Source organism: Siphateles boraxobius, unplaced genomic scaffold (genome assembly GCF_051911475.1).
Source record: "Siphateles boraxobius isolate OS27281-9 unplaced genomic scaffold, OSU_SipBor_1 130, whole genome shotgun sequence".
Classification (NCBI taxonomy): domain Eukaryota; kingdom Metazoa; phylum Chordata; class Actinopteri; order Cypriniformes; family Leuciscidae; genus Siphateles; species Siphateles boraxobius.
The window spans coordinates 3,941,558-3,956,781 of record NW_027508734.1 but is presented as its reverse complement, the minus strand read 5'-3'; the positions used below and the strand labels follow the sequence as shown (position 1 = coordinate 3,956,781).

Below are 15,224 nucleotides of genomic sequence, written 5' to 3'. Positions count from 1 at the left end.
GAGAGGGCTCTGCATGACGCGCGAACGGGGACACGAGGGCGGGGTAGCTCTCTTGTAACGTAAAGAGAGCTAGCCGCGTGCTCGTACGTGTCCCTCGGCCTCATTCTCAGATGCGACGGCAGTGAGGCTCGTGAGCGGCAGCTGCGCGTCGGTGAGGAGAGGCGGGGGGTGTTGAAGGCTTCGAGTCGAGCCCGCAGGGTCGACAGCGGAAGCGCTTCACAGCCGGAAGTGCGAGGCGTCTTAAAAAAGACACTCGCTGCTCTTTTAGAATAGGTTTTAGAATAGGTTTTAGCAAGGTAAAGGATACGTCGCCGGATAGCGTAGCTCGCACGGATGGCTGAACGTGGCGAAGACGGCCGGCTTCCTCAGCGCTCTCCTAAGCTGGCTGTCCGCTGTTCGACGGCGGCGGTGGCTTCTCTCAGATCCAGCGATGCGAAGAGCTCGCTGAAGAGACGAAAATCCGGGAAGTCAGCCTACAGCCCCTAGTGTTATACGCTAAGCCACGCCCATTCTGGCGGGCTGTGACGCTATGAAGGCGCGGGCGCCCTTCATTGGGCGTGACATCACGCCGGCTCACTGGTAGGCTGCAGCAGTTGCCCGCAGGGCAGCCAATGAGCACGCTAGATGGCCTGCTCTAGGTCTGCTAGCTGCTGCACTGCGTTGACAAGGAATACAAAATTAAGGATAATTTTTTGGCTTCAGTATCTCGAGAAGATGAATCTTTCGCCTGGCGTAAGCTAAACTTACGCAATACGAGAGAACCTCTCGTAAGAGAACGAAGCCTTGCTTAGATGACAGAGAAACAATCGGGAGTTATTTCGCAATAAACAAATTAAAAGTTTACATAACGGTTCAACATGTTGACGTAAGTAAGATTTGTATAATGAAATTAATATTTTTATTCAACAAGGATCGATGCATTAAATTGATCCAAAGTGACAGTCAAGGGTTTTACACTGTTAAAAAAAATCAATTTCATATAAATGCTGTTCTTTCAACTTTGTGCATCATGATACATTTTATGCAAAATGATTTGGTTTCCACAAAAACATAAAACTGTTTTCAGTTTCACTTGATAATAATAAGAAATGTTTCTTGAGCAGCAAATCAGCATATTAAAATTAATTCTCATCATGAAGGATCATGAAGACTGGAGTAATGATGCTGAAAATTCAGCTTTGATCGCAGGAATAAATTACAGAATAGCCCTTGTTAAATTGTAATAATATTACAGTTTTTACTGTATTTTTGATCAAATAAATGCAGAAGAGAATTAAAAATCTTACAGCCCCCAAACTTTTGAACAGTATGCTAGTGTACAATAGTGCATTTACTATAATTAGGGTAGTTTGGTAAAAGTCACTGATTAATTACAGGCGAGTTGAGAGCACAAATCACAAAATATTTTGTGGTCATGAAAACCTATTCAGATTTAGCATTCGCCTCATAAATCATGACACACTGCTCTAGCAGAGGAAAGTGCATGTAAGTTCAAGTGCATGCTTTTAAAATTAAAAAGTATTGGTATCGGTATCGATATTGGCGATACTGGCCCTGTATTTACTTGGTATCGGATCGATACCACATTTTGCAGTATCGCCCACCTCTGCACCTCATCTCATTTTTATTGGCTTTGTTTTCACCATACCTAATGTGTCTTATAAACACACAGTTACAGCAGCCAAAGACAAGCTATTTTAGGGTCAAGAGCCCAATTAAAGCAAACACTGACCTCCATAATGGTAATGGCAAATGAAACAAAACAACATCTACACCTCTGTTAAATCTCAATAGGAATTTCTGTAGACGTATGAAAAAAATAAAGAAAGCGAATCTGGTTAGTAATAAGTGAAGCTAAAAAAAACTCAAACTCAGTAAAACTCAACAATCCGATTTACTAAACAAAAGAAGTTAATTTTACTGAAATATTAGTAAAAGTTCATAGAAAAAAGTAATGCGAAGTCAATAACTGATAAGGAGAGTAAATATGAAACTGAAGTTTTTTATGTGTTTTGCACAAGATGATATAGGAGATATCTTTTAGTTTAATGAATGTTTTGTGTGTCACCATTGTGCTGGAGAGTAGAGCCTGTGATTCAGTCAGAGATGAGCAGAGACACACTGATGTTATGCTGCCTGTTGCTTTATTTAAAAGCAGTGACTGTGTATGCTGTGACAATCTTCTTGTTAAGTACTTTAGCACAAGCATGTGTGCTAATGTTCACTGCAAAGATTTTAGTTGAAGTCGGGTTTTTAATTAATTCACTATTACACATTAGGTGTTTGTGGTTTTATATTAAGAGATATTCATTTTGAGTGGACTGACAGGAAAGTACGATCACAGTACTATCAGTGTAAATACTCGTTTTTAAACTTAGCTAGCAGTACTTTGCTGGTAACCACAGATGCCAAATTATTTTTGTAAAAACAACAGGATTTTTTGTTTAAATACACATAAAATGTCTGTATTTCTTACAGTAAATCCCTGTGAATTTTACAGGATTTGTTTTTACAGTGACTGTAATTTTTACAAAATTATTCTGGCAGCCCAGCTGCCAATTTTTGTTTTGTAATAAACGACAGATTTTTTCTTACAGTGCAACACTAACTGCATTATCATTATAATAAATATAAATTTGACAAAAGTGAAATAACTGAAATATAAACATACATGTCAAATTTAACCAGGATGTAACACGAGGAAAATAAGGTAAACAAGGTAAGGTAAACACGAGATAAATAAATCATGAATGTTTATATATTTTCCTGATTAGTTCATGTTGTTGCTAAGCCTTTATTCAACATAAATTGTAGATTTACTGACACTGACAAATACGTCAATATGCAAATATAGAGAAACAGAGGTAGACAAACAGAAATAAAGAGGAAGTAAAATATGTAAATTAGTTTTAGAACAATACACAAATGATGTGATGAGCTGAATGAGGGATGAGAGCATATATAATAATAATCACGTAGTTTAAATCTGCAGACAGAAACATCAGACTCAGGACAGAAACACACGACCTCTAAAGTAAGAACATGTTCATTCTTCAAACACAATTACACTTTCAGATGTTAATATTGTCTCATTGATTGTGTGGTTCATTCATGTGCGGTCATGTTACTGAAACTGTCATATTTTACTCCAAAATGAATCTGTGAATGTTTGTTTTCTGAGTTTTTCAATGTGTTTTTCCTCAGAAATGGACCAAACTCTGTATTTCATTCTTCTTCTCATTGGTGAGTGTTTTTGTTGTTTTATTTATGGTTAATAGTTTCATCAGGTTTGACCCTGTTATGAAAAGCATTAAATCAAACGCTCTCTTTCACAGCTCTCTGCTCCGTATCTGAATGTGTTCAGCGTCAGTATCACTTTATAAACGTGAGGAAGAACTGGACTGAAGCTCAGAGACACTGCAGAGAGAATTACACAGATCTGGCCACCGTTGACAACATGAACGACATGAACGAGCTGAAGAAGAGTGTGAATGATGGACGTGTCTGGATTGGGCTGCAGATGACGAGTGTTGATAAATGGCAGTGGTCTTCAGGTGAACCTGCGCTCTATCTGAACTGGGGATCTGGACAACCTAATGATGGAGATGAGTGTGCTGTGATGAGAAATGGAAAATGGCATAATTTACCATGTAGTAACAGCCTGATTTTCATCTGCAGTTCATCTAACAACAGTAAGTGCAGCTCCATACAATCACAATAGACATTCGTTTATAAAAATATACACCATATACACATAATTTGTAACAGGTAAGAAAGATCTAGAAATATACTTAACAAATTCACAAGTGATGAATAGTTTACAGTTTAGATTAGATGATGCAGAAAGCTTAAACACTGTGTAGTGTGCACTGCAGTGTAAGTGCTAACTGGTGAGGGTACAGACAGCTGTCTTCTCTGACACACACTCTTTACACACATGTGCTCCTGATATGAGCATCAGTGGAAGGTTAAACCGGGTCTGACGTTCATATTATCACTAGATCCACACAGAACACAAGTGTGTGTAAATGAGTGACAGGATTTAACATAACCCACTGCAATCCACTGACTGTAAGACATTTATAAATGTGAATCTGCTTCAAAACAAATCAATTACTTTTCTTAAAAATAAACTTTTCTTAAAAAAAACTGCTTTAGCATTCCCCACTCAAAAAAAGGATACGTTGGCTTTAATTAACCTTTTTATGTCAACAGGTTCCATAAATTAATTTTTTTATGTCAACAGGATGCACATAACTGGGTTACATTAAACATACATAATTTGTTCCTGTAACTTCAACACTCTAATAAATTATATGTTGGCTTTAATTAACTTTTTTATGTCATCAGATTCTGATATGTTTTCTTTAATTAACTTTTTTTATGTCAACAGGCTGCACATAACTGGGTTACGTTGAAGCAGTGTTAAAGTTAATGAGATAATTAAGTGAATAATTGAGTGATGATTGAGCATTATTGAAGACACCTGATGTTAACAAGCAGAATCACTGAAGTAGAAAACCGGAATTTACAGTCACCATTATGGAGATCAGTGTTTGTTTTAGTTGGGCTCTTGACCCTCATATCATTAACTTTAGATTGTGTTTGACTGCTGAACATGAGTTATAACAGCCAGATGAACAAATAGAAAATGTGATCGGATGGTATTGGTTGTGTTTTAACATAATCGTTATTTCACAATAAATTGACCTGAATCACTAAACTCATATATAACCTAATTTCTGAGTTAAGTTGACCTAATGGTTTATAGCAGCAATGTCATTGTAGAGCATACTATTTTTAGCCTTTTCAATGAAATCCAAATGATCAAATCAATAAAAAATAAACAAAAAGGAAATTCTAAAACATTTATAAATATTTTATGTAGGCACACACAGACATCAAGAATCAGACTGTGAATTTCAACAATTGTGACAATTATAAAACATGTTCCAGAACATTCTGGGTGCCACCAATCAAAACTCATTCATGGCTCCCATCATGCATTCCTGCATGAATAAATAATGAGCTTATGTTGATCTAAGGTTAATGTGATCTGTTTGTCACCATTGCTGCGCTTCATACACTAATTCTTGATGTCTGTGTGTGCCTGCATACAAATGTTTTTTGAGAAGTTTATTTTATTTTTTATTGATTTTATCATTTGGATTTCATTGAAAACGTTAAATATGGTATGCTCTACAATGCCGGTGCTGCTATAATCCACAAGCTGCTATTATCCATAATGGTATGAGGGCCAAAAGCCCAGCTAAAACAAACACTGATCTCCATAATGGTGACTTAAAAATTCCAGTTTTCTCCTTCAGTGATTCAGCTTGTTAACATCAGGTGTCTTCAATAATGCTCAATCATCACTCAATTGTTCACTTAATTATCTCAGTAACTTTAACACATTTTCAGTGTTCATTTAAAGATACATCACTAAATTAAATACTGATCATTTACTAATGATTTGTTCATAATTTGTTCATAAACCATTGTTTATTGAGATAATGATACTAAAACAATTCTGACATACTTCAATGATTTATAAGTGATAATGTATCAACTAACAACCTATCAACCATCTACTATTGGTCTGTTTGATTTTTTGTTTTAAGATTTACCAATTTTTTAAGATAACTTACAACACATTTGTAAATCATTAGCATACCACTTATTTGTAATTTTATAAACATATAGCCATGTTTTGTAAATGATTAGATAATCATTAATAACTTATGTTACTTATAACCAAATTAACAAAACATTTATAAAATGTTAGCATATCACTTATTGATCATTTATGAATGTATAGTTATGTTTTGTAAATTATTAGTTCATCATTAACTATAAGTGACATTACTGAACATTATTATAAAGTATTTCCTTACTGGGATTTTTCTAAGGACAACAAACATATTAATATGCTCTCATTTATCTCTTTGTGTCTGAATCCAGTGTTCTAGAGAAATATGTAACAAAACATAATAGAAACATATAAAGTTACAATAAAATTATCACAACAAATTCACAAATATAATTTCATCTTATATCAGGAAAATCATCATGAATATTCTGAATATTTAATATATCATCAGCTGTAGAATCAGACTTTGAATGACACATGTTTCTGATTCTTCCATCGCTGCTCTTATTCACATTAAAAAACATAAATCAGCAAAATATTAATGAACAAATTGATTCATGAATCTGTTTCTATTTGTTTTTCTTAAAGCAAACACAGAACTTGTCTTTGTCAATCAGATGAAGAACTGGAGAGACGCTCAGAGTTTCTGCAGACAGAATCACACTGATCTGGTCAGTGTGAGGAACCAGAATGAGAGTCAACAGATTCAGAAGTTCATCAATGATAGTCACATATCTAATGATGTCTGGATCGGTCTGTTCAGAGACTCATGGCAGTGGTCAGATCAGAGCAACTCCTCATTCAGAGACTGGGCTCCTGGTGAACCTAATAATGCTAAAGGTGATGAAAACTGTGCAATCATCAGTCCAAAATCTCCGAGACAATGGAATGACGTCTCTTGCAACGACCTACTTCCTTTTGTGTGTCATGAAGGTGAGCAGATCCTCACAAAACACACACAATCCATCCATCACCTCCAGATATCTTAAAGTTCACGCTACATGTCTGACATGACAAATTCCTCCACAGTGTTTGTTCTGCATGTTGTTTTTGATCAGTCTCTCTCTAGTTTTTGCTTGTGGTTTGTTTTGTGTCCAGATAAACTGATTCTGATCACTGAGAATCTGACGTGGACTGAAGCTCTGAGACACTGCAGACAGAATTATACGGATCTGGTCTCCGTTCATTCAGTCGAGATGCAGAATAAGGTGATGAATGTGGTTAAACGTGCGTCTACTGAGGCGGTGTGGTTGGGTTTACGTCACTCCCGTATTCTTGGCATCTGGTACTGGGTGAGCGGAGAGACCGTGTGCTATCAGAACTGGGCTCCAGGGAACGGCACAGGAGACGAGGACTGTGTGTCTGCAGTGAGAGCTGGAGCAGTTCAGTCTGGAGGAGATCAGCGCTGGATCAGCCGTCCTGAACACCACAAACTCAACTTCATCTGCAGCAGATATGAAGAGTGAAGGATATGTCTGTGTTCTTTCATGACTGGCTCTTTTTTAACACTTCTTGTTCTGAAGGGTTGGTCAAAATCCCTTGCCTCTTCAAATACATCTATAATCATATCCTTTTGAATGCTTATATACTTCCTTTATAAAAATCAATAATCAAATATATTCATTATCACATAATAATTTTTATATTCTTTGTGCTTGTGAAATTATATTGTCTTAAATGCATGTGATGTAAGTAACCAGTTTCTTTTAGGTGCATTCCAATCTTACTTTGAGATTGCACGCAGTACACGCAGGGCACGAAGGCCACGTAACCCACAAGGCCGTTTGTCTCTTTCTCTGGTATCAGTAGAGGGTCCTAAAGGCAACGTGGACACATATGATTCTTCGCTGGACATATGGTCAAGCTACATTGAGCGTTACTATATCGAACTTTAATTGTTGTATTAAAATGTATTCTTTCCAGTATATTTCCTTCCTTCGGAGTAAATGCCAGTGATCTGTTTTTCTCCCAAATGAGTGAATGTTTTAGCATTATGTTTTGGTATACTTAAATGATAATAAGGAGCTCAGACTCTCTTCAGCCTTGATGGGAGCTGTTATTTGCTAGTGTCTGTTATGTGTGTGTGTGTGTGTGTGTGTGTGTGTGTGCGTATGACATTCTATGTAGGTTCTGGACGTTCGGACCAGACACCCCGGCGCCCTTCTCTAACCTGCGAGGCCACCACAGACCTAAATCTAATGAGTGGACGACAACTATCTTGACTAATGGCGATAGGCACCCCTATCTCCTCACATGTGTTATATTGTTTAGGCTCTAAATGTTTCTTAGCCAATGAGAATCATTCAACCTCTAAGCAATGACGTGTCTTAGACCTTGGAAATGGTATAACTGCTGTGATCTTTGTAACTGTAAGCGGGGCGGCCTACGAACTCCTGTGCGAGTATTGAAGCTGACTTCTGCTGATGAAACTGCAAACTATCTTCAGTAAATATTTTCTTTAATTTTTTATAATTCTGACTCTGGGTCTTCATTCTTCATATCTGGTTCTGGGTCTTTAACTGTACACCCCTTACAGTTCGTTTTAGATAATGTGCTTATGTCAAAGTACAATGATAATTTCTGTAACTGAAGAGTACACAGCAAAATCCCCAGTGTACATATGTACACTCTTGGTGTACATATAGGTCCAACTACAGGGTGGTAAAAATGAACACTGAAGCAGTGTTGAAGTTAATGAGATAATTAAGTGATGATTGGCCATTAGTGGTGACACCTAATGTTAATAAGAAGAATCATTGAAGGAAAGAGAAACAACAAGAACAGAAAAAGAGAAACACAAGAAATACTGAGTTTGAAGCCATTAGACATTATTGTACTTATTATTACCAGTGTATTTCTGTCATACATCTACACACAATCTTATTTATATTGAACAGCAGTTTAGATGGTAATGCTTTATGGAATTTTTCGTTTCATGTCACCATTATGGCGATCAGTGTTTGCTTTAGTTGGGCTCTGGACTCTTTGCTTTTTAACATTATTTTTTCTCTGGCTGCTCCAACTCTGTGTTTATAAAGCACATGTGTTACTGCAAGAGAAAACATGACATGGGCTGTGTGTCCCGAAAGCATCTTACGCCTAATTTGATCGTACAGACCTTTTGTTGCAATCGTTCTACGATCAAGTTAGGCTTAAAATGCTTTTAGGAAACACAGCCCAGGTCATGATAGTTATGTTTAAATTATGAAATTACATTCCTGTAGTGTCCTGATTCACTCTACCAGCATTATAAGTGATTATACAAAGGTAATATTCATTACAGTAGCTAATTCCAGCAGTGCTTTAATAATCTTAAGGTTTTAAAATCCCACACAGATATCTATAATCTACATATGAATCTCAACAATGGTGACAATCACACGAAAGATTCATATTGCAGTGCATGATGGGAGCCACCAATCAAAATGCATCCATGGCTCCCATCATGCATTGCAGTATGAATAAATTATGCAGCTGAATTGTCCTGTAATTTTCATTGTTTTTCCTGTTTGCATGTTTTTTTTTGCTATTGTTTTGTTTTGACTTTAATAGCTTGTTTTGTGATGTTATGAGTTGATCTGTGTGTCACTAGTTTGTTTATTGTCACCATTGTTGTGATTTATATGCTGATTATTGATGTTTGTGTGTCTAAACACAATAGCTCAAATGCACAGAGATTTTATAAAATTGTTCATATTGCTGTTGGATCTTAAACTGTAGACTCTCAGGCCTACAATCACCAATACTAGAACGCAACATCAATCATATAGTCAAAGATTTAGACTCTGAATGACATCAGTGAATCAAGTCACTACGTGATGATAACGTCATCATCACAACATATTGTTAGCATATTTTCTTGTGCAATAACAAATGTGCTTTATTAACACAATGTTGGAGAAACCAGAGAAAAACTAACAATAACAAATTAAAAGGTTCAAGAGCCCAACTAAAACAAACACTGACCACCATAATGGTGGCTTGAAATGAAAAATTCCATAAAACATTGCCGTCTAAACTTCTGTTGATTCTCAATAACTTTTGTAGGTGTATGACAGAAATAAAGTCACACTGGTAATAATAAGTGCAATAATGTGTAAAGGCTCGAAGTCAGTAGTTCTTGTTTTTCTCTTTTTTTCCGTTCTTGTTGTTTCTCTTTCCTTCAATGATTCTGCTTATTAACATCAGGTGTCACCACTAATGGCCAATCATCACTTAATTAATCACTTAATTATGTCATTAACTTCAACACTGCTTCAGTGTTCATTTTGAACACCCTGTAGTTGGACCTATATGTACACCAGGAGTGTTCATTTAACACTGGGGATTTTGCTGTGTATCGTATGAGTCTTTTTTAATATCAAAATAACATACTTTGGGCATTTAAACACTAATATGCACTATATGTTTTAACCCTCCTCTGGTCTAAGGTGTTTTTGGGGTCCTTGAGATGTTTTGACATGCCCTGACATTTTGTGCTTTTTTCAGTTGCTTATAAACATATTAATGGCAAAGGTGTAATTACACTCTATTTAGCACAAACATCCTGGTTGAGTATGCAACCCACCGTTCCCCGAAGGAGGGAACGGAGGACGTAGTCGACGGTCGACTGAATTGGGATCACGCTAGGGAGCCTATCATCTTCGATTACTATTGAACGAGCCAATGGAATTTGGCGTGCGTGATTTGCATCACACACTCCGCCCCCGCGGCGCGGGTATAAATACGGAAGTGGATGCACGCACTAGTTGCTTTTCGCTGAGGAGCCGAGAGTAACCCGGGGTCAGCGGTGGTCCAGCGGTAGTGGCAAGGGGACTACGTCCTCCGTTCCCTCCTTCAGGGAACGGTGGGTTGCATACGCAACCAGGACGTTCCCTTTCAGTCGATAACGTCAGACGTAGTCGACGGTCGACTGAATTGGGATCACCCTTTGAACACGCCACTTACGCTGCCACCTTCCAGTGCCTAAACCAAAAGCCTCCTGATGCCCCCGCAAATTTAAGGCGGGGAAGGACAGGGCTTAGGCCAGGGAAGTCACTGCTGTTCCTACAGGACCACTGGGAAAGCGTTCCCCGTACATTGGAAGGAAGGGACGCTGCGGAAGCCACATCCAACCCAGAGGGAGGTAACGTGGAGAATACACATATGAACAGGGCGGAAAACCGGGCAGTCTAACATATGGAAAGTCACTGGGGTGGCTCCAGCCTAAGACGGGGGAGACACACCGGACAGTGACGGCAGAGAGACTCTGCCGAGGGAAGACACGGGCTCGCCGCAGGGAGCCGTATCGTGGAAGAATACACATATGGGGTCGCCGTAGGAACCGCAATATATGGACCCAGCCTAACACAGGTTCCACACTGCTTACGAGTGGTAGGCCTAACACCAGACGTTCCGCACGTCCGACGTCGGAGGGGTGTGGAGGAACTCAACAGGGTTCAATTTTGAGGGAACTCAACTGGAGTAGAAAGGCGCACGTATCCAGTCCATAGGAGGGGAATGGCGCAGCAAGCCGACACTTGAACCAGGCTCACGGTGAAACTGGCTTCATGAGAAGGGAGCCCACGGGAAGCAGCGGTTCAACTAGGTGTCGTCCAGCCCCCAACTCTAGAATCTGTTTAGCAAAGCATATCGTCAACGCCTAGGCGGAGCACTTTACACTCATCATAGAGGAGCTCAACACCTAAGTGGACATGTTGCATCTCGGATTTTTACCGAAATGAAGGCAAGCACTAAGTGCAACTTTGCATGGAAACAGCCTTCCCTCTCTGCTGAATTCCAACAGATATTTGTAGAGCTGGTCTGAGGTCTATGGCTTGCGTTCTGTACACGTCCAAGCGAACGGCCAGAGAAGCCAGGGCTGGATCTGCCTCCTCCAGGGCAGCGCTTGCAGGCTCACCACCTGCTCCTATTACGGGAGAGGTAGGAGCCTTGGGCACAATCCGAGCCGGGGTCTCAGCTTGTGAGAGTTAGCCGGCCCAGACTCCAGGCACAATACGTTGACCGAAAGCGAGCAAGTCCCTACCCTCTAGTAGAGACCACGCGAGCAGGAGAATTGATATAACAGAATTTTTAACTCACTGCCTGCAGTGGCTCAGGGGCGGTCTCTGCAGTGCAGTCACACCAGGACAAGGCCCAAGAGGATAAAGAGGGACGCAAGGATTTACAAGACCTTGCTCCTCAGGAACCTGACGATCAGAACGTGCTTCTGCACACTCCTGCAACACGATGAGCGTCATTTAAACACCGAGACAACAACATTTTGAGGGTGAAGGAAAACAGCCTACTCCAACCCATTTTGCAGGAAAGAGAGCACTGAAGTGATCGAAAGCTTTCAGGATCTCCTCTGGAGAGAAGACGCACTCAACGACTAGGTTCCACTTCTAAAGGCGTAAGCACGCAACCCATTTCTAGGGGGTGCGCGCAGAAGTGATGGTAACTATCACATGCCCTGTGATAGCCACCTGAACCTCCGCGTACAGATGTAAGACCGCCCGGAATCTCCGGGGGAAGAACGCGGGTGCCCTCGTGCCCCGTCCCTGAAAGAGTTTTCAGGGGAAGTCAGGAAGGCTGTCGATGGGAACCAGGTCTAGTTGGGCCAATTAGGGGCAACAATGAAGACCTGTTCCTCTCCTGACTTAGCACGTAGGTGCAAGCGACGGGCGCAAAAAGACAGGAGCGTTGCTCAACTCAACATGTGAAGATCACTGGGCTTCAGGAGCATCTTCTGCTCAGCACTTGAGTGTGACAAGCAAGTTCACTGAGCTTCAGGAGCATTCCTGCTCAACACCTGAGTGTGATAAACTCACTTAGCTTCAGGAGCATTTCTGCTCAACACTTGAGTGCGAAGAACTTCACTGAGCACCAGGAGCATTGCTGCTCAGCACTTGAGTGTGACAAGTTCACTGAGCTTCAGGAGCATTGCTGCTCAACACCTGAGTGTGATAAACTCACTGAGCTTCAGGAGCATTTCTGCTCAACACTTGAGTGCAAAGAACTTCACTGAGCACCAGGAGCATTTCTGCTCAGCACTGTTTGTGACGAATTCACAGAGCTACAGGAGCATTGCTGCTCAACACCTGAGTGAGATGAACTTCACTGAGTTTCAGGAGCAGTTCTGCTCAACATGAAGTGTGATGATTTCACTGACTTGAGCAGGCGCAAGGCGACCATGAGTCGCAGTCACTTTTAGATGGCTGACTGGGGTTAAACGCATTCCTGTGGGCCCCTGGGGCACTGAGACCCAGTGTTTGTCCAAGGGTAGTCCGCTCGGTTTACACAAACACTGGCGGAAAGATGAAACCGGGGGGGCAACTGAGCGGCCCCGGAATGGTCATGACCCAGCTGCAGGGGATGGAGTCTCCACTTGCCCTGGCTATAACTGTCGTGAGGCTCTATGGCGGCACGATTGAGTAAAGCGGGAGGAGTGGAACAAAGCGTCCTCAGAAGTTTCTGACTCCAAGGAGGAGGTGACGGGTGAGTTGTGACATGCAGGGGAAGCTTGCGCAACGGTCGCAATGTCTAACAACTCAAGGCACGAATGCCCGTGTAGTCGGGGGTTGCCCAGGCCCCCGTTAAAACACGCCCTTTGTATATGGCCCCTCTGTTGAAGAGGGTTTGGCAGCAGACCGGGATGAACTATAGTCACACAGGGAGAGCTGCTCTGCCACGGTCACCTCGGGACTCGATCATGAAGCTAGCGCTGAAGCGGTCACATATGGAGGAAGCCAAAGGCTGCGACTACCATATACCCCAGGAGCCTCTGAAAGTTCTTTCAGTGGGACCCTTTCTCACTTCAACACCAGCTGAACACATTCTCATTGGAGAGACGTGTTAGACCGAGTCCCTCTCCAAAACTGAAAAAGAGATACTCAGCCCGTGGGCGAGATTACTCTCTTCCAGTTGACCTGAAGACCCAACGGGCTCTGGAGCACTCGAGGGAAGGACACTGTACTGATACTCCACCTTTAGACGCAACACACAGGATGGCCTGCGGTGCGGAAGGTAGAGATCTGAAGCAAATGTCTTTCAGGTCGGAGCTGCAGACCAATCTTGGGCCAAGATGGTCACGACTCACCACCTAGTAGCACGAAGAACGAGTTTGCAACCGGCCTTCGTACCGGCTGGAGGAGCGGCTATATCAGATCCTTCGCCAGCAGGATAAGATAAGCACGCACAAGTCAGGAGCACTGCTCCACACTCGGTGTGATGAATATCACTGAATTTTCAGGAGCACGTCTGCTCAACACCTAATGTGATGATTATCACTGACTTGAGCGGGGTAGCCGAGCCTGAGGTGGGGCAGCAAAGTAGAGATAGTGGTGTTAGTGTGCAGTGCAACACTTACCTGTCTCCACTAGCGGCAGGGGGACGTGAGAAGGCGGATGACCGGGTCCTCGAACGCCCCAAGCTGCCTGTTGGCGACCAAGGGAAGCTGGGGGATGTAAGGCTATTACAGGGTCACACCCGCCAGACTGGTCCACTTGGGACTCAGGAATAGAAAATTTGCTCTTTTTCTGAATATGTGGGTACCGCTGACCCCGTCTTTATAGGGGCCAGCGGCGGAACAGACACACACATAACAAAAAACTCCAGCCGGCCCTCCAACCAGCCAGAGGAAGTGGATCGGCGACCACTCCACGAGCAACTCCTCCATCCCTGAGAGCCCGTCCAGGTTCAGCGTTTTCTTTTGCGTTGATGCTTACCACCTGGCTTGGCAGCGCCTGGAGCAGGCTGGGCGCCCCTTCCGCGGCCGGCTCCACGCCGGAACCTGGGTGAAGGCTGCTGCGATGGTCCAGCGGGAGCTGAGGCGGCTGCAGGCGGACGCCCTCGGCGACGAACAGGCGGAGGATCTGACCTCGGCGGGCGGGTGAAGGCAGCAGCGTCCCTCCGAGGCAGGATGTGCCGGATGGCCTCCGTCTGTTTCTGAGCTGTAGAGAACTGTTGGGCAAAGTTCTCCAGAGCGTCGCCGAATAACCCAACCTGGGAAATGGGAGAGTCCAGGAACCGAACCTTGTCCGCTTTTCTCATATCGGCCAGGTTCAGCCACAGATGGCGCTCCTGGACCACAAGTGTGGACATCGCCGAACCGACCGCGCGAGCTGCAACCTTCGCCGCCCGGAGGGCGAGGTCAGTTGCAGTGCGGAGCTCACCCATGAGCTCACGGTCCGAACTACCCTCGTGCATGTTCATGAGTGCCTGGGCCTGGTGGACCTGGAGCAACGCCATGGCACGCAAGGAGGAAGCGGCTTGCTCACAAGCTTTGTAAGCCTTGCCCGTAAGAGCGGACGAGAACTTACAGGCTTTAGAGGGGTGACGAGGATCACCTCTCCAGAAAGCGGCCGCCGTTGGGCATAACTGCATCGCAACGGCCCGCTCCACCGGAGGGATAGCCTCGTAACCCTTCACCACTCCCCCATCAAGGGTAGTGAGGGGGGAGGAGCTACTCAGGCGGTTTCTGGCAGAGAAAGGTGCCATCCATGCCCTCGTAAGCTCCTCATGCACTTCAGGAAAGAAAGGCACCGGGGCGGCGGACTGAGAACCTGTACGGCCCGCCCCGATATACCAATCATCC

At 42.7% G+C, this 15,224-nt stretch overlaps 2 protein-coding genes across 4 annotated transcripts in view; one reads left to right on the top strand and one right to left on the bottom strand.

Moving 5' to 3' along the window:
• LOC143736473 (salivary C-type lectin 2-like) overlaps window positions 1–15,224 on the bottom strand; it is a 318,478-nt gene that overhangs the window by 91,294 nt on the left and 211,960 nt on the right.
• LOC143736464 (C-type mannose receptor 2-like) lies at window positions 2,707–8,119 on the top strand. Of its 3 annotated transcripts, XM_077227162.1 has the most exons (5): window positions 2,707–3,034; window positions 3,205–3,243; window positions 3,336–3,692; window positions 6,239–6,583; window positions 6,749–8,119. In XM_077227162.1, the coding sequence occupies exons 2-5, from the start codon at window positions 3,207–3,209 to the stop codon at window positions 7,114–7,116; spliced, it is 1,107 nt and encodes a 368-aa protein (XP_077083277.1). In that variant the 5' UTR covers window positions 2,707–3,034; window positions 3,205–3,206; the 3' UTR covers window positions 7,117–8,119. The 3 variants fall into 3 exon arrangements, with proteins under 3 accessions (XP_077083277.1, XP_077083278.1, XP_077083275.1); XM_077227163.1 differs by lacking the exon at window positions 2,707–3,034 and having other exon boundaries at window positions 3,180–3,243; window positions 6,248–6,587; window positions 6,720–7,152; XM_077227160.1 differs by lacking the exon at window positions 2,707–3,034 and having other exon boundaries at window positions 3,180–3,243; window positions 6,749–7,152.